This window comes from Ranitomeya variabilis, chromosome 1 (genome assembly GCF_051348905.1).
Source record: "Ranitomeya variabilis isolate aRanVar5 chromosome 1, aRanVar5.hap1, whole genome shotgun sequence".
Lineage (NCBI taxonomy): Eukaryota > Metazoa > Chordata > Amphibia > Anura > Dendrobatidae > Ranitomeya > Ranitomeya variabilis.
The window spans coordinates 481342164-481361197 of record NC_135232.1 but is presented as its reverse complement, the minus strand read 5'-3'; the positions used below and the strand labels follow the sequence as shown (position 1 = coordinate 481361197).

Below are 19034 nucleotides of genomic sequence, written 5' to 3'. Positions count from 1 at the left end.
AAAGTTTGTTAAGGGAGGAAAAAAAAGTGTTTTGCTTAGTGACGTCACACGTCGCTTGCCCAAAGCTGATTAGCTGTCCTGCGCAGGTGACGTGATGACGCCAGTGACGTCTCCATTGCATCTTTTTTTTTTAGTTGATCTCGGGCGCCATTTTGGTACACCCTGACCCTGCTCCGAGGCTCCCCAAAATGTAACCCCTTGTGATACTCCAGGAGGAAAGCGAGTGCGAAAGTCAGGGTGCGAGAGGCCACCGTGGAGCAGGTGAGGTGGCCCGGGGGCGGACGCCACAGCACGGGGGGTGTGTGCCAGGATACATGGGCATGTTCGCAGCTTATGGAGCGGCCGTGTGTGCGAGGGGCTGCAGGTGGCAGGGGACAGTGAGCGGTGCATCCATCAGGGGGTCTGCCCCCGCAGATCCAGACCCCTGTAGTTCTAGTAATATGCAATCATTGTCATATTAAGTGACTGTGCCCCCAGTGCAGGCCAGGGGTCGTCATCATTACAGGGGTACTGCCAGCCGGAGTGCGGGGGGCTGCAGGTGACCTCTGATCCCAATGTGGGCTATTCATCCAGCATTCCCTATTTATTATTGTCCTTCTATAGCGCCATTAATTCCCTGGCATCGCTGTCCCCATTGGGGCTCATAGTCAAGCTTCCCTAGCACCGCAAGGCTAGTGCTAACCGCCAAGCCGCCGTGCTTTCTGTGGGGAAGCTGTGGGTGTCACTACAGTGTGTGTGGGGGAGGCAGAGGACCATCTCTGAGAGCTGAATGTGGCTCACAAGGTGATAAAGGTTGGGGACCACTGCCTTAGACTAATAGGTCTTTTAGAAACCTGTCAGTCAAGGGGAACGGAGCAGGGAGAAGCCCCCAGAAACCAGCCTCTTGGCTTAGTCCTCTTATACACCTGAGGGAGAGGAAGAGGCACGAGAGCCCTGCGGTATCCACCGCGGATCCCGCAGGGCTCTCGTGTCTCTTCCTCTCCCGCTAGCCGGACTGACCTACCATTCAAAACTGTTTTCAGTGCAATTTTTCCAGTTAAACTTACATTTTGATGCAAATCAATTAATTCCTACCGGGGTTCTACTGTATATACCATTCACGCTATATTTAGCACACTGGTCCATTGCAGACCGAAACGTTTGTGACTACTGTATGTATATTAAACACCCCCCTTTTTGCATCACATTGGAGTGTGTTAGTTGTAACTATTCCACGTATTAAGGCTTGGGAACCTATATCTATGCACTTCCTCTTTTAGGCTGTGCTGAACATTTTCTATATCATCCTCTGTCATCTCAGCAGAGATCAATCACTCATAGACCAGAGGCAGGCAGAGGGGTCAGACTGTACACGGGGTCTTCTCCTGTCTGTGATTCCTGGACCCTCTGTTGCCTCCTCTGACATCTCAGCAGAGATCAATCACTCATAGACCAGAGGCAGGCAGAGGGGTCAGACTGTACACGGGGTCTCCTCCTCCTGTCTGTGATTCCCGGACCCTCTGCTGCCTCCTCTGACATCTCAGCAGAGATCAGTCACTCATAGACCAGAGGCAGGAGGAGGGGCCGGACTGTACACGGGGTCTTCTGCTCCTGTCTGTGATTCCCCGGACCCTCTCCTGCCTCCTCTGACATTTCAGCAGAGATCAGTCACTCATAGACCAGAGGCAGGAGGAGGGGCCGGACTGTACACGGGGTCTCCTCCTCCTGTCTGTGATTCCCGGACCCTCTCCTGCCTCCTCTGACATCTCAGCAGAGATCAGTCACTCATAGACCAGAGGCAGGAGGAGGGGCCGGACTGTACACGGGGTCTTCTGCTCCTGTCTGTGATTCCCCGGACCCCCTGCTGCCTACTCTGACATCTCAGCAGAGATCAATCACTCATAGACCAGAGGCAGGTGGAGGGGCTGGACTGTACACGGGGTCTTCTCCTGTCTGTGATTCCCGGACCCCTGCTGCCTCCTCTGACATCTCAGCAGAGATCAATCACTCAGAGAGGAGAGGCTGGACTGTACTCGGGGTCGTCTTCTCCTGCCTGTGATTCCCCGGACCCTCTCCTGCCTCCTCTGACATTTCAGCAGAGATCAATCACTCATAGAGGAGAGGCAGGCGGAGAGGCTGGACTGTACACGGGGTCTTCTGCTCCTGTGTGTGATTCCCCGGACTCTCTCCTGCCTCCTCTGACATTTCAGCAGAGATCAGTCACTCATAGACCAGAGGCAGGAGGAGGGGCCGGACTGTACACGGGGTCTCCTCCTCCTGTCTGTGATTCCCGGACCCTCTCCTGCCTCCTCTGACATCTCAGCAGAGATCAGTCACTCATAGACCAGAGGCAGGAGGAGGGGCCGGACTGTACACGGGGTCTTCTGCTCCTGTCTGTGATTCCCCGGACCCTCTCCTGCCTCCTCTGACATTTTAGCAGAGATCAGTCACTCATAGACCAGAGGCAGGACGAGGGGCTGGACTGTACACGGGGTCTTCTGCTCCTGTCTGTGATTCCCCGGACCCCCTGCTGCCTACTCTGACATCTCAGCAGAGATCAGTCACTCATAGACCAGAGGCAGGAGGAGGGGCTGGACTGTACACGGGGTCTTCTGCTCCTGTCTGTGATTCCCCGGACCCCCTGCTGCCTACTCTGACATCTCAGCAGAGATCAGTCACTCATAGACCAGAGGCAGGTGGAGGGGCTGGACTGTACTCGGGGTCTTCTCCTGCCTGTGATTCCCCGGACCCTCTCCTGCCTCCTCTGACATTTCAGCAGAGATCAATCACTCATAGAGGAGAGGCAGGCGGAGAGGCTGGACTGTACACGGGGTCTTCTGCTCCTGTCTGTGATTCCCCGGACTCTCTCCTGCCTCCTCTGACATTTCAGCAGAGATCAGTCACTCATAGACCAGAGGCAGGAGTAGGGGCTGGACTGTACTTGGGGTCTTCTCCTGTCTGTGATTCCTGGACCCCCTGCTGCTTCCTTTGTTTGATATCTCAGCAGAGATCAAGCACTCATAGATTGGATGCTGCAGGGGGTCCGGGGCATCACAGACAGGAGGAGAAGACCCCATGTACAGTCCGGCCCCTGTGCACTGAAATCTAATTAGCAGAAAACTTCAAGTGGTGATTACAGAAGAACCACAAAGCTGATTTCACCACCAAAGGTATCTATGTAATCAGTGTAACAGCGCCATTTCAGCTAGATCTGCATTTTACACAATAAAATCGTGTTGTAGCATGTCTTTAAAGTATATTTCTATTGAACCCCCTCTGCAATTCGGAGTGGAGCATACCTGGCCTCAGTGATGTGTGTGATTCGTGCTGCCTGTTGTTTCAGCAGCAATAATTAGCTGTCAGGTTCACCATAGTATTCTGCACTCTGGGTGGCCGGATAGTGTTGGGAAAGCCTAATCTACAGTTATTAGTAGTTGATAATGGAAGCAAATAGGTTGCCACTTGGAGTCCTGCAGAATGAACCCAAGTCCATCCATTGTGCCTATTTACCGTCCCACAGGAGAGACTGAGAACCAAGTTAAGAGCCTCTCTGGATCATTGGCTGATCATAGCGCCCCTGTGAGTTATCAGCTTTAGGGCTGTAACTGACAAAGAGCAAATCTGTACTTCTGCTTGGAATGTGAAAAGGGAAAGGCCAGTTGCTTTCATTCACACAGCGTACATATCTTCATACATGGCGGATATGGAAACGTTTCTGTGACACTCTCATTTATATGAATGGGGTTTATAAGAACCAATACACGTGCTGTAAAATCAGATTTGTGGAGTGCGTTTTCAGTAACAGAAATATCTGCAATTGCAAATTGTCCGTCTTCCCATTTTGGTGGGATCAGCTGACCATCTAATGTGTATGCCGGCCTACAGACAGCAGCTGACAGTTGCGGTCAGGGTCATGTAGTTAGATAAGCCCACACTAGCTGAGTCTATACAGGTAAGTGAATAATTGCAGAACGAGCGGTCAGAGAAATGCCAGGCAATCGCACAATGAGCAGTTGTCAAAGGCCGGAAAACTCCTTTAAGATCTCAGACTTCAGTATTTTTTTCTTTGCTGCTCCAAAGTGCATCTACTGATTGAATTGTGTTTTTTTTAATACAAAATGTTTCATATAAACTTTTACAGTTATGGTAAGAAAATAAATATTCACTGCATTTTCCATTTGCACTGCAGGTCGCTTTATATGGCATCTAACAATGCCCGCATGTGCTGCCATCAATTGCACAAGCCGACAGACTCGTGGATGTGGAAAGTCATTTCACCGGTATGTGCAACGTTAAATATAAGAGTATAACCATTTCATATTAAAGGGAACCTGTCACCCCCCCCCCCCCCCCCCCAGGCGTTTGTAACTAAAAGAGCCACCTTGTGCAGCACTAATGCTGCATTCTGACAAGGTGGCTCTTTTAGTTACAAACGCCGGGGAGGGTGACAGGTTCCCTTTAAATTCCTATCTGTTGCAGTATAGATCACTTTAAAGGGAATCTGTTGCTAGGTTTTTGCCACCTGATCTGAAAGAAGCATAACGTAGGGACAGAGACCCTTATTCCAGTGATGTGTCATTTACTGGTCTGCTTGCTGTCATTTTGATAAAATTACTGTTTTAGTAACGGGATTGTCATTAGAGGACTAGTAAACCTGCTGCCAGGTAGTCCTCCATATTCATGAGTAACCCCACCCCCACCACTGATGGACTGAAAGCGGCCAATGCACCGTGAGCATAAAAAGCTGTCCCTTATTGATGAGGGCAGGGGTATACAGAGCTCAACATTCAGGGAAGTGGTAGAGCTGCTGCAAATAAAATACAGATTTTATCAAAACTGCAGCAAGCGGCTCAGTAAGTGACACATCGCCGGCATCAAGGTCTCTACCCTTATCATGCTGCTCTCCGATGATGTAATAAAATCCTGGTGACGATTCCCTTTAGCTGAAACTTTCTGGGATTCAGATTTTAGCCTGAAGGAATCAAAATAAAGCACATCTTGAATGATTTCTAGCCTTCTCTGAGATCCCCCAGAGCTCTTATTTGCCTCTACCTAAAAATTATCCTACGGCAATTTCATGGCTTCATCCAATAGTAGAATTTTAATATATACAATAAAACATTATCTTCAACTCAGACAGTACTTTTTTGTTTTAAGGCTGTCCCCAGTTTGCATTTCTTTGTCCATCATTTTAGTTCTGGAGATGTCTGCATGGCTAAGATAAAAAGACATTTAGCTGTTAGATTTTATTGAAAATGTGGCCTTTACACTGCGTAAAACGGACTCCCACAGTTCTCTCCCAGATCTTTTATCATAGGTCATTCTGCCCTAAAGGGGTATTCCCATCTCCAAGGTCGTATCCCAATATGTAGTAGGTGTAATAATAATATTATTAGCAAATGCCTTCAATTAGAAATGTAGTATAGTTCTTCTGATTCACAATTTCTCTTTCCTCATGTGCCGGCATTGCAGGACCGTAGGTATCCATGGTTGCAACTACAAGACATTGGGATATGATCTTGGACATGGGAATACCCCTTTAAACTCTTCCAAGACATTAAAGCGTTTCATGTTCACAGCTATGCACATTGCATGGTTAGCTCACTTTTATCTGATGTGTTTGCAGGCCTTCAGCTGTTTTTTTCTCCTTTTCGTAGAAGGTGGAATGATTGGAGTAAAATGTCAGCATCCTGTCAGGTCATTCCTAGTGTCTTGGTCACTCAATAAGGTGACACAGGGATTATTTTCATGTACTCACATTCCCCTGGCGAGCTACTGCCGCTGCTACCGGTGTCTGGCATTGACTACACTTGGGGACAAACGTTAACTGAAAGGGCACTACCCCTTTAAAGGAGTAGTATTGGATTAAGAAAACATTGCCACTTTTCCTCTGAATAACAGTGTCAAACTTGTCTACGTTTTGTATGTGGTATTGTAGCTCAGCCCCAGTCATTCAGCTGAGCTGCAATAAGACGAAACCCACGCACGGGTCTTGCACTGTTTTCGGGATTAAAAAGAAACCAATTTTTTCAGACCCAGTAGTATGCTTCTAATAATGTTTTATTTCAAATCAGTCGTCACTTTAATCCTGTTTCACTTAAATCTGCAGGATTTCTGTGTAGTACAACCATAATAAAACTTTTTTTTTTTTTTTTTTTTTAGGTTTCCACATGGGCGACCGGAAATTCTGAAAATGTGGGTAACAAACATGCGACGGGACACCTTTAAGCCATCTTGTAAAGCAGTGCTGTGCTCTGACCATTTTGAGGAATTTTGCTTTGACCGGACTGGTCAGACCATTCGGCTGAGGGTTGATGCTGTGCCAACAGTGTTTGCGTTCCCTTGGAAAACAAGAAAAGTATGTAAATGTGTATATATTTTTTTTTTCTTTAAACCATCGCATCAAACTATATTAATCCAGCAGAGCCAAGAGTCTTAAAATGGTGATGGTGGGGAACAAATAGATTAAAAGGAGAGCGGTCTCTGGTGAGGAGCATACAATCCTAATAAAATGGAAGGAGTAACAGAAAAAAAGAGGGAGCAGCGAAGAGATGTATGACATTGCACTGTAGCCAGTCTGCTAAAGGGAATCAGTCAGTGGGATCAACCCTCCTAAGCTGCCTGCATGGTCATGCAGCTCATAGGAAGCTGAATATAATGATACCTTGGTAGCTGCAGTCCCATGCCTTATTCCAGAGAAATCCATGGTTTCCTTATATGTAATTGAGCTGGTAAGATCTATTGGTTGGACATAGATCTCTCCGGGAATCTGCCTCCAGAACTTATTTTAAACGAATAGTCTGATCACATAAGTACACACCGGAGTGAGATCATAACTAATGCAGTACAACCGAAGTGAACTGTCTCATTACAAACTCCTTTGCAGTTGTCCTCTCATACTGCTGTCAGACCTGCTGCAGAGCTGTGCCTTATCATAACTAGCTCAGTACAGCAGTGCTAGCTCAGTACAGCAGTGCTGACACAGTGCAGCAGAGCTGAAACGGTACAGCAGAGCTGGCACGGTACAGCAGGATTTAAGTTTGTCTCATTGCAGCAGCACTTGTCCTCTCATAGTGCTGTCACCTCTGCTGCAGATCTGTGTCTGATTATAACTTACACAACACAGCAGAGTTGAGTCTTATCTCATTACTAACACAACAAACTTATTTGCAGTTGTCTTCGCAGTGCTGTCAGTTCTGATGTACTGCTTTTCCCTCATGAGCAAGAATACTTCAGCTTCTATTTCACAGACAGCCAGTCTGTGAAATGGGAGCTGAAGTATTCTGAGAGGACAACCTTTTACTTTCTTTGAGACAAAGCTCAACTGTGCTATACTGTTGGTTATAATCAGGCACAGCTTTGCAGTAGAGCTGACAGCACTATGAGAGGAAGTGCTGCTGCAAATGTGTTTGTAATGAGGCAAAGTTCCATTATGCATACTGTTAGTTGTGACCTCACTGCAGAGCTGCGTGTGATTATGAGAGTAATAGTCATTACTAGAGATGAGTGAACCCAAACTGTAAAGTTTGGAGTTTGTACCGGACACCTAGTGTCCCTTGCTGAACACGGACTGCTCCGAGAGAGACTGATTTATTTTCAGGCACCAATAATGTTCCCTTTCATTTATGATAAGCTCAGGAGGCAGATTCCCAGGAAGATCTATGTCCTACCCATAGTTCTTGGCAGCTTATTAACATATAAGAAAATTAAATTTTCTCAGGATTAAGATATACGATCGCAGATATCAAGGTATATTTTTTCAGCTTTCTCTAACCTGCATGCCCATATGGCTTAGGAGAGTTTTTTTTGTTTAGCAGTGTTTGTGACAAATTGTACTTTATGATGATGGTAAATTTAGGTCGTCATTATCTTTTGTGTTTTATTTCTGAAATTTGTCAAATTTAGAAAATTTGACAATTTTCAAACTTGGGGTTTTTATGCCATTAAGACAGATATGTATTAACTATGTTATGTGTTATAACTTACATGTACCACATGTCTGCTTTACATCCCCATCATTTTTATTTTTGCTTTTTCTTTAAAGGGTTGTTTAACAAAAAATATATATTTTTATACTTTTAAAGATTACTTCACCTTTAACCCCTTCACTACATCCACCATACATGTTAGGCGCAGGTCAGGAGCGAGATAAAAGGGGTGAGCTCGCCCCATACTCGTCAGGTTATGGCTGCTATGGTCACCTGTGATTGTTAACCTGTCAAACTCTTGACAGCGGCATTTAACACATGCCAGTATGGGGGCGCGTCATTCCATATACCCATCGGCATGCCCATGACTTGATCGTAGGTCGCCGATGGGTTACTATGACAGCAGGGGGCCTGTTAAAAAATCCTCTGTTCTTATGGAGCTCCCTTGAAAACCTGCTTGTGGCTGGGCTTTAAAGGAAATGTTTGTTTGTTTTTTTTTGCTGAATGCAGCAATGCTGTTGGATCACTGTGTATCACACAAGCACCCAGACAATTGTAGCTTCAAGCCCCTCCCTAAGGGAACTAAGACGATCAGTGAAAAATGTGAAGGAAAAAAAAAAAAAAGAAAACTTAAAAAATTCAAACCACCTCCATTAAAACTAAAGTTGATGATAAAACAAATTACTGAAAGTGGCGATACCACATGTAAAGCCAGATCTATCAAAATATAAAAATTAACCCGATTGATAAACAGTGTAAAATGTCTATCCCAAAATGGTATCAATAAAAATGTCTCCTACTACCAAAATTAAGCTGTCATACAGCTCCATAGACCAACAAATTAAAACGTTAAGGGTCTCAGAAAATGGCAACGCAACCCAAAATTTTTTATTTTCAAACTTCTGACTTTTTTTTTTCACCACAAACAAAAACTAGACATGTTTGGCATTGCAGTAATTTTACTGATGACGAGGTGAATTATATTGTGAGGTCATATTTTTTTTTTTTCCATAAAATGTACACTGTGAAAACAAGTCCTGAAAAACAATATCAGAATTGCTGATTTTTTTTTTTTTTCACAATTTTTCTCCACTTGGATTTTTTTTCCCCATTTTCCAGTACACTGTGTGGTAGAATGAATGGTGTCATTCAAAAGTTCAAGTCGTCCTTCAAAAAACAAGCCCTCATATGCCCATATGGACAGGAAAATGAGAAGGGGAAGAAGGAGAGGAAACAAAATTAAAACGAAAATTGGCCTCGTAGTGAAGGGGTTAATTTTGAGGTTCTTGTATGTCAGGAAAGATATATATCTTGGTACCGTGTTAGCCAGTAGATAATAAAATATTTATAATTGAGAGTCCTCAGTGGTTGATACCTTTTAATGGCTAACTGAAAAGATGGTAACAAATTGCAAGCTTTCGGGACTACTCAGGTCTCTTCATCAGGCAAAGACTAATACAAATTCTGAAGAATCACATATTTATACACAAGACAGCAGAGAGATAATGAATCGATAAAACAAGAAGCAGAACGATCAGTATGGGAGAGGGCCATAAATATTGGAGCAGTTAAGGAGTGTGAAAGTTTTATTGTCCTCTGACTGGAGTCTGGTTCTGTGATGTGATGCCCCCACAAGGTCTGAGGAGCAAATTCCTTAATTTGTAAAAAGACCTAAATTAATTCCTGCACGGAGTGTGTCAAACTGTATGTATGCCACTGTGTATATATAAGCTTCATTTTGGGAACCATGCAGAAAAGGACCGCCGGCATTTTCCTGGAGCGTTTTCACTTTGGAAGATATGGCTGTTCTGCCAGTGTCTTAAAGACAATATGTGCATCTACCCTTAAAAAGTAATATAGTAATAACGCTGTAAATGCCCATATTCTGCCTAGTTATTGTCTTACATATCTGCAACTTTGTAATTCCAGTACTCCGATAATGATTTTTTTGTTTACTGCCTTTTATAGGATCGAAAATCACAAATTTCTTATCCAGTGTTTGAAGAAATTGAGGAAAAGTTTTCCATTCCACCTGCTTCACTACCAGAGAAGGCCCCGACTCCAGAGTCAGCGGACAAACGTGTTATAGTGGAACATGACTATTGCATTACAGACAGTCCAAAGGCTCTAAAAAAGCGGCTCGATGAAGCTTTAAGCAGCCTCCACAATGTGAAAAGGAGGCTGAAGATCACCCAGCAGAAATTCAGGAGGCTAAAATTTAAGGTTCAGTCACTTAACTTAACTGAAGATTCTGTGTAAAGACAATCGATCCCCTTATCTGTGTCCTTCCAAAGTGTACAAGTGCTCCGATACTCTGCTTCAACCGTATCTATATGCACCTGTTGAAGAGCTCCTCATTAAGGCTATGTATATACAGAGTTTTATACTTTTTATTCATTTAATTTTTGTGTTAAGAATCAGTTTGTGAAAAGTTGTTGGAAAATCGGGAAGAATGGTATATAAAATATAAATTTTAGTGTTGTGACCCCTACTTAAGGATGATGCCATTGCCGTTAGGTTGGAAATGTCAACCACAATGTGCGTCTTTGTATAAAGAAAGCTGTCACATCATCAGTTAGTACTGGACGAAATGTATCTCCCAAGAAAGGCTTTTTACCCCCATTTTTGGGTAACGTTTCTACTTATTTTGCCCGTGTCTTAACACTGCATCCACCACATTTGACAAATTGTGGTATGGTTTCGATAAGGAGCTCTTCCTTTGCTTTTTTTTTTCAAACTGTAGTGAGCCTGGTTTCATCTGTCCTTGGAGCCTTTTTCCAGAACCGGGTGGCTTTTTTTATATGCCATCGAGCAAAGTCTAATCTTACTTTTTTGTTCTTGAAAGTCATGGTTTACATCTTGAGAGAAAACCTGTACATTAGTTAAGGTGTCTCTAGATCTGGGCAAGGTTATTACCCCACTTTAGAGAGTTCTTGACTAGATGTTATTTTTCCGAGCCAAGGGCCTCATTCCCTGTAGTTCAGTTGAATATTCTTCCAGGTTTTTTTTGCCAGTGTATTCCTTGTTTTTAGGAATTGTTTGCATTGACAACCTCTTTGTATAGCATATTGAGAGTTCCCACAAGCTACAATGCCATTTCATCAGTTGGAGCCAACTCCAGACTCATTATCTATTATTAAGGAGATAAAATGCCACATCACACCATAAAACGTCTCGTCAGTCAATTGCCCAATTACTTTTCAGCCTGATACTATAGAAGGATTAAAATGTAATTCCTGAACGGTTAATGCAATATTTTTGTAATACCCCTTGAATTAAAGCAGAAAGTGTATATTTCAGTCACATCTCGATGGCTTTGTTACATATCTGTTGTGTTGGTGTACATAGGCTAAGTTATAAAAGATACCCTCCTGGACTGTATATATTTTATAGCTAGGTTTTAATTGTTTGTCTTCCTTGCGGCTTCAGTAGTGACAATGTAATATTACTTGCAGTGGAGCAATTCACAGAATGGTTGACTGCAAAGGTGGACATCGACTTTAAATTACTAATAGCAAACCAGCTTTAATCTTTTCTTATCCTTTAAATGGAATCCCCCTTCCAACCATTTATATGCACGTTTTAACTCTTTCAATCACAAATCCAGCAATATCTTTTACATGACCAGTCCGTTCCTCCATTACTGAGAATTCAGCATTTGAACTGATCTGCAAATAAAGGCTGTAGATCTAAAGCCTCTGTCACTTCAGCTCTATTCCCCACCAGTGCCGGCCACCTCCTTCTGCTTGACTGACAGCCTGTATTCTATGTGATTTCAGGCAAAGGAGCCATCAGACAAAAAAGGAGGAGGCAACGCTGGGCTAGGAATAGAGCTGGAGTGACACAGCCTTCAGATCTACAATAGCTCTTCAGCCTCATTTGGATATCAATTCAATCCCTTATTTCACTGACAGAGGAGCTCATTGGCCATGTAAAGGTATTGCTGGACTTGTCTTTAAAAAAAAAAAGAAGCTACATACGCGTATGAATAGTTTGCGGTGTTTTTATAACATCTATATGTGCTTACCGCCAGTGTTTGAAATAAATCTATATTCATAATGCATAATATCTGCATAGGAGTGATGCCAGGTGAGCCATACCATACTGCCTACTTTTATTGCCCGGGTCATGCCCTATTGGGGGCTTTTTGTCATTTTTTTTTTTTTTTGCTAAACCATATGATTTAGTTTAGGGCACAATGATAATGTACTGCATAATACCAGGGGTTAACACTGTTTTATGAGACTGGGGAAATACAAGAAGACCAGCTCCGCTCACCATCTTCACACATTTGTCTGTAGATTTGAGTTAGGCACTGCTTCTCAGCCCTGTTCACTTGTATTGGCGTGAACTGCAGTACCGTACACTTTGTACTATAAATGTGTATATAGAAGATATTACTATTCCCATCTTTGACTTCTATGGATTTAAATCTCTCTTTTTATTAGTAAAATGTCAAACAGTTTACCAATAAATGCAGGTCAGTGAATTGTGGTGTTTTTAACGAAAAGAAAAAAAATCTCTTTATCCATTATTTAGTTTCTCTCATTCTCTCTCACTATAAATGCTTATTAGATCTTCTATGGACGGGGATTATCACTACAGTTTTTCAAGTGCAACAAGTCTACTATGTAAAAGGGTTCGTCCATGAACAACATTTATCAGCTAACCCAGGGATGTCAAACTCAAATACACAGAGAGCCAAAATTAAAAACTTGGACAAAGTCTAAGGCCAACTTTTGAGATTTATTTAAAAAAAAAAAAATCTTCCTATTCGGTGGGGTCACAGAAGAGCATATCCCAAAACTTTACACAGTAATTTTCCTTCTATTGAAGCCCGTAGATTGCCCTTTCATTGCACCCATAAGGTGTGATGGCAACAAAAGTGCCCCCAAACACCGTATGATACCCCCACAGTGAATTCCTCCACACGTATTATATAATGACCCTACTGTAATCCACACCCTCAAATCCCCTGGGAAATGATAATAAACCCATGCACAGTATGATGCCCTAACTGTGATCCCATGCAGCCCTTTACACAGTATAATGGGCCCCACATAGTCCTCCATACAGAATACTGGACCCACATAGTCCTCCATATAGCATCACTGGCTAAATATAATCACCCTGAGCGCCAGATTTGGCCCACGGCCAGAGTGTCGCATGTATGACCTAACCGCTGTTCAGTTGACTTCTATTGGATTATAGAAGTAGTAGCTTTCACAGAGAGCGAATAGAGTGGTGGTCAACATGTGCACCGCCACTCCATTCACATCGGGGACTGTGGGAAAGCTCTTCACTTTCTTGGTAGACTAAGGCTCCCAGTGATCAGATCCCCAGTAAATGTGTGTGTATACATAATATAATATGATTTTTTTTGCCGATCATGTAGATATTGCTTAGCACATAATTATATTTATTTATGGAAAGTAAGTAAAGGCAAAATATACATTTTAGCCTCTTATTAAAATTAATTATATGAGCTTAATTTTTAGGCTAATAAAAACAGCAGTGGCATAAAAATGGAAGCAATATATGTAATGGATTATAACTTTTAAATGCTTAATGGTAATGGGTCAGCAACTCCAACTGAGGGTAGCATAATATAGGAGCAGAGACCCTGTTTCCAGCAATATGACTTGCTTTACTGAGCTGCTTACTATAGATTGTGATAAAAATCAGTTATGTTCTGATGCAGATCTACATGTTCCTTGAATGCTGAGCAATGAATAAGGTATGTTCCCACAGTCAGTAAACGCTGAGGGTTGGATGCTGCGTACATCTGCAGCATCCAACCCGCAGCCGCCAGATGTTACAGCATAGTGGATGGGATATCAAGAAAGTCCATCTCCACTATGCGTGCATCGGCACACACGGATCACCCGCAGAGACGCACATGTGGCGCATCTTTCAGCATGCATGTCTATTTATCTTGCGGAGACGTGAATCTCCGCAAGATAAATATCACCCATACAATGTACTGGGGCGTGGTGATTCCGCACGGTTCAATGAACACATGCGGAATCGCCTGCGTTCAATAGTCGGCAGTGATTTGAACGGAGCGGACATGTGCTGCGTCTAAAGCGCTGCCTAATACTGAATGTGTAGACTTACCCTAACTCTTTCGTGCCATTGATTGGCAGCTTTCTGCCTATGCACAGTGTATACAGAAAACTTTCAATCAGTGGGATTATACAGAGTTCATGAATATGGAGTACAACATGGCAGTAGGTTTACTATTCCAGTAGTGATAAACGGTAATTTTATCAGCAGGAGATTATTAAAACTACAACAAGCAGGCCAGTAAGTGACACACCCTAGGACTCGGGGGTCTCTGTCTCTACATTATGCTGGTCTCAGATTAGGTGGCAAAAACCTGGTAACATATTCCCTTTAAAATATCAAATATTGAAAACCAGTATTTGCTTAGAAAAAAGTATACATTTTTATGATATCCCTAATGTCTGAAGCTGTCATTTTCGATTCAAGTGGTTGTATGCTCATAGTTCATTTTATTAAAAATGCAAAATATGATGCTTGGTCTCCAAAATATGATGCTTGATGTCCTGTTTTCTGATGTTAATACATGTGTACTCAATAGACATATAGTATATGTTTTTAGCTTCTCCGGGACTGCTTAGTCCTGTTCTATGTAAACTCTATCAGGCAAAATCTCCATCTGCAACCCTTCCTTCTATCAAAATGTCAGCTTAGATTGGTGTTCTAAATAACCAGATAAATCAAAATAGATGACAGCTTTACGAGCACTCATGAGAGCAGAAAGTAACTCATGTTCCATAGGATGACATTTTTTTTTTTTTTTGGAAATCTTGCTCTGCTTTCTGTCCCCTTATGTTCTACTATCAATTTCATGTATCAGTAAAGCATCACATTTATTTGGCTTATTTATATTGCACCATCATTTTCTGCAGCACTTTACAGACATTAACATCACTGTCCCCATTGGGGCTCACAATCTATATTCCCTATCAGGATGTCTTTTGAATGATGGGGAGAACCTGAAGGGAACCTAATTAGAATATCGTCAAAAAGTTAATTTATTTCAGTTCTTCCATACAAAAAGTGAAACTCCTATTATATAGTCATTACAAACAGAGTGATCTATTTCACGTGTTTATTTCTGTTACTGTTGATGATTATGGCTTACAGCCAATGAAAACTCTAAAGTCATTATCTCAATAAATTAGAATAATTAACAAAAAACACCTGCCAAGACTTTCTAAGTGTTTAAAAGGGTCCCTTAGTCTGTGTCAGTAGGCTCCACAATCATGGGGAAGACTGCTGACTTGACAGATGTCCAGAAGGCAGTCATTGACACACTCCACAAGGAGGGTAAGCCACAAAAGGTCATTGCTAAAGAAGCTGGCTGTTCAGAGTGTGCTGTATCCAAGCATATTAATGGACAGTTGTGTGGAAGGAAAGAGTGTGGTAGAAAAAGGTGCACAAGCAACCACGAAAACCGCAGCCTTAAAAGGATTAAGAAAAGGCCATTCAAAAATTTGGGGAGATTCACAAGGAGTGGACTGCTGCTGGAGTCATTGCTTCAAGAACCACCACATAGACATATCCAGGACACGGGCTACAAGTGTCCAATTCCTTGTGTCAAGCCACTCATGACCAATAAACACCAGAAGTGTCTTACCTGGGCCAAGGAGAAAAAGAACTGGACTGTTGCTCTGTGGTCCAAGGTGTTTTCAGATGAAAGTTAATTTTGCATTTAATTTGGAAATCACAGTCCCAGAGTCTGGAGGAAGAGTGGATAGGCACACAATCCAAGCTGCATGAGGTCTAGTGTGAAGTTTCCACAATCAGCAATGGTTTGGGGAGCCATGTCATCTGCTACTATAGTTGCAATGTGTTTTATCAAGACCAAAGTCAGCGCAGCAATCTACCAGGAAATTTTAGAGCACCTCATGCTTCCCTCTGCCGACAAGCTTTTTGGAGATGAAAATTTCATTCTCCAGCAGGACTTGGCACCTGTCCACACTGCCAAAAGTACCAATTTCAAATTTTATATACAACAGTTTCAATGTGCTTGATTGGCCAGGAAACTCGCCTGACTTTAACCCCATATAGAATCTATGGGGTATTGTCAAGAGGAAGATGAGACACCAGACCAAACAATGCAGATGAGCTGAAGGCTGCTATCAAAGCAACCTGGGCTTCCATAACACCTCAGCAGTGCCACAGGCTGATCGCCTCCATGCCACGCCGCATTGATGCAGTAATTGATGCAAAAGGAGCCCTGACCAAGTATTGAGTGCATTTACTGAACATACATTTCAGTAGGCCAACATTTCGGATTTTAAAATAATTTTCATGCTGGTATTATAAAGTATTCTAATTTACTGAGATAATGACTTTTGTGTTTTCATTGGCTATAAGCTATAATCGTCAACATTAACAGAAATAAACACTTGAAATAAATCACTCTGTAATGACTCTATATAATGAGATTCACTTTTTGTATTGAAGAATTGAAAACTTTTTGATGATATTCTAATTTAGTGAGAAGCACTTGTAAGTATCAAGCTGAACAAATTCTGTAGAAGAGAAAAAGAAACCAAGCACTCTATAGTGCAAAGGACCCTTTTTAAAAATGGTTTTAACATAGCGGTGCCAGCTCATTGACTTAACTATTAGAGATGTGAATATCTCTGGAGGCAACTAGTTTTAAACACATCATCTCTGCTGTCCTTCTGTTTTCATTCAGACATGTTTTGTTATTTTTTCCACATTTTCATCAATATTTTGTCGATGCTTCAGTTTTTACTCATCGGTATTTCATCAGTGAGTTTCTCATATGGAAACCCATTCTCTGTACAGCACCTTTCTGGTAATTTATCCACGTGTCTTCCATGTAATCTGTCTGAATAATTTCTAGTTGTTTTATAAAAGCGTAATTTTTTTATTGCAAATTCAATAAAATTTTATCTTCTCTGCCTCAAGGAGTGCTGGATTCCCTTATACAGTCATGGCCAAAAGTGTTGCCACCCTTCAAATTGTTCCAAAAAAGTGTTTCTCCCAAAAACATGATTGCAGTTACTCGTTTTGTTAATACACATGTTTATTTCCTTTGTGTGTATTGGAACAACGAAAAAATAACAGAGGAAAAAATTGCAAAATTTGAAAATGTCAAACACAACCCCAAAAATGGGCCAGAAAAAATTGTTGGCATCTGTCCAAAATTGTGGGTAAACAACTTTGTCTCAAGAGTGTGATGCTTGTTCAAACTCACCTGTGGCTAGTAACAGGTGTGGGCAATATGAATATCGCATCTGAAACCAGATAAAAAGGGAGACATTGACTGTATCGTTGCATTGGGTGTCTTTGTGTGTCACACTAAGCATGGAGAACAAAGAGGAGAAGAGAACTGTCGGAGTGCAAACAGACAAAATTGCTGTCCATCCAGTCAGCGTAGGACATTAACATTAATTACGATTTGCCAATTAAATCAACTGATCCCTAACGAAAGACGGTTACAAATTAACATTTAATGAACTATTTAAAGAAAAAGATACAACAGGCAGTGTGTATGAGGGGGACATCTGGATATAACCCATTTTTTTCGCTATGCTTACAATATAGTAACTCCCTATATCCCGCACTAGTGAGTATTGATAAGAATTAGCTTGATGCGGCTGCTACCAACTGCTCTCTAATATTGTTGCCAATAACAGACTGACTGAAGCTAGTAAAACCTTAAGCCTCCCCAACATGTTTCACCAGGAATCTGGCATCATCAAGGGACAGAGGCTTAATAAGTACAGTATCTTTTAATTTTTTCTTTAAATAGTTCATTAAAAGTACATTTTTAACCATCTTTAGTTAGGGATCAGTTGCCTTCATTGGCAAATTGTAATTAATAGAGAACTGTCTGAGTACTCGAGAACCAAAATTGTTGAACAATATCAACAATCTCAAGGTTACAAGTCCATCTCCAGAGATCTTGATGTTTCTTTGTCAACGGTGCTCAACATAATCAAGAAGTTTACAACCCATGGTACTGAAGCTAATCTCCCTGGACAGCAGAGAATATTTGATGAAAGGTTGCAAAGCAGGCTCACTTGGATGGTAGATAAGCAGCCACAATCAAGTTCCAAAGAAATTCAAGTTGTCCTGCTTGCTTGGGGTGTATCAGTAGAAGTTAGGAGAAAAAAAGCTTGAATAGGGTCTTATCTGAAGATAACAATTATGTCAAATAAAATTATGCTAGCCTGATAAGGTTGTATGATTCACAACCATGAATATGCATGAAAACTGCTGCTGCAGATCCATGGGCCTTCCAACCAGAAAAGAAGGGGGGGAGGAGCCAAATCTGATTTATGCATGCTTCTGGTAGGAAATAAAGATGAAAATGGAAGCATAATAGAGGATTTTTTAGTCCCGTTTTTTCAGTTGTGTATTCGTGTCTGCGCAAAATCTCCATCAACATTTGAATGAAATTACCGTATTTTTCGGACTACAAGACGCACTTTTTCCCCCCAAAAAAAGGGGGGAAAATAGGGGGTGCGTCTAATAGTCGTAATGCAGGCTTACCCGCAGTGGTGTGGTGGCGGCAGCAGAGGTGCGGCGGCAGAGGTGCGGTATGGCGTTCGCAGGGTCCCTTCCATAGGTGAAGTGACGCAGCGGCCCGGAATGCAATGTGAGCAGCAGAGCCGGGTTGATCACCGGTGGCGGCGGCCATCTTCCTGAGGCCGCGCGTGCGCAGATGGAGTGCTCTGCTTCCCGGGGCTTCAGGAAAATGGCCGCGGGATGCTGCACGTGCTCAGATGGAGATCGCGGCGGCCATTTTACTGAAAACGAGTTCGCAGATTTAGATCTCGGCTTCAGGAAAATGGCCGCCGCGATCTCCATCTGCGCCCGCGCGGCCATTTTCCTGCAGCCCCGGGAAGCAGAGCACTCCATCTGCGCACGCGCGGCCTCAGGAAGATGGCTGCCACCACCAATAAACCGGTGAGCAACCCGGCTCTGCTGCTCACATTGCATACCGGGCCGCTGCATCACCTGTGGAAGGGACCCCGCTCACGCCATACCGCACCTCTGCTGCCGCACCTCTGCCGTCGCCACACCACTGCCGCCGTCACACCACTGCTGCAACCC

At 42.7% G+C, this 19034-nt stretch overlaps 1 protein-coding gene across 2 annotated transcripts; it reads left to right on the top strand.

Moving 5' to 3' along the window:
* The first annotated feature begins 29 nt into the window (after positions 1 to 29).
* On the top strand, positions 30 to 16866 carry LOC143765174 (THAP domain-containing protein 2-like). 2 transcript variants are annotated; one of them, XM_077251591.1, is made up of 4 exons: positions 30 to 261; positions 4169 to 4259; positions 6142 to 6337; positions 9876 to 16866. In XM_077251591.1, the coding sequence occupies exons 2-4, from the start codon at positions 4192 to 4194 to the stop codon at positions 10164 to 10166; spliced, it is 555 nt and encodes a 184-aa protein (XP_077107706.1). In that variant the 5' UTR covers positions 30 to 261; positions 4169 to 4191; the 3' UTR covers positions 10167 to 16866. The 2 variants fall into 2 exon arrangements, with proteins under 2 accessions (XP_077107706.1, XP_077107715.1); XM_077251600.1 differs by lacking the exon at positions 30 to 261 and adding an exon at positions 3127 to 3149.
* The last annotated feature ends 2168 nt before the right edge of the window (positions 16867 to 19034 follow it).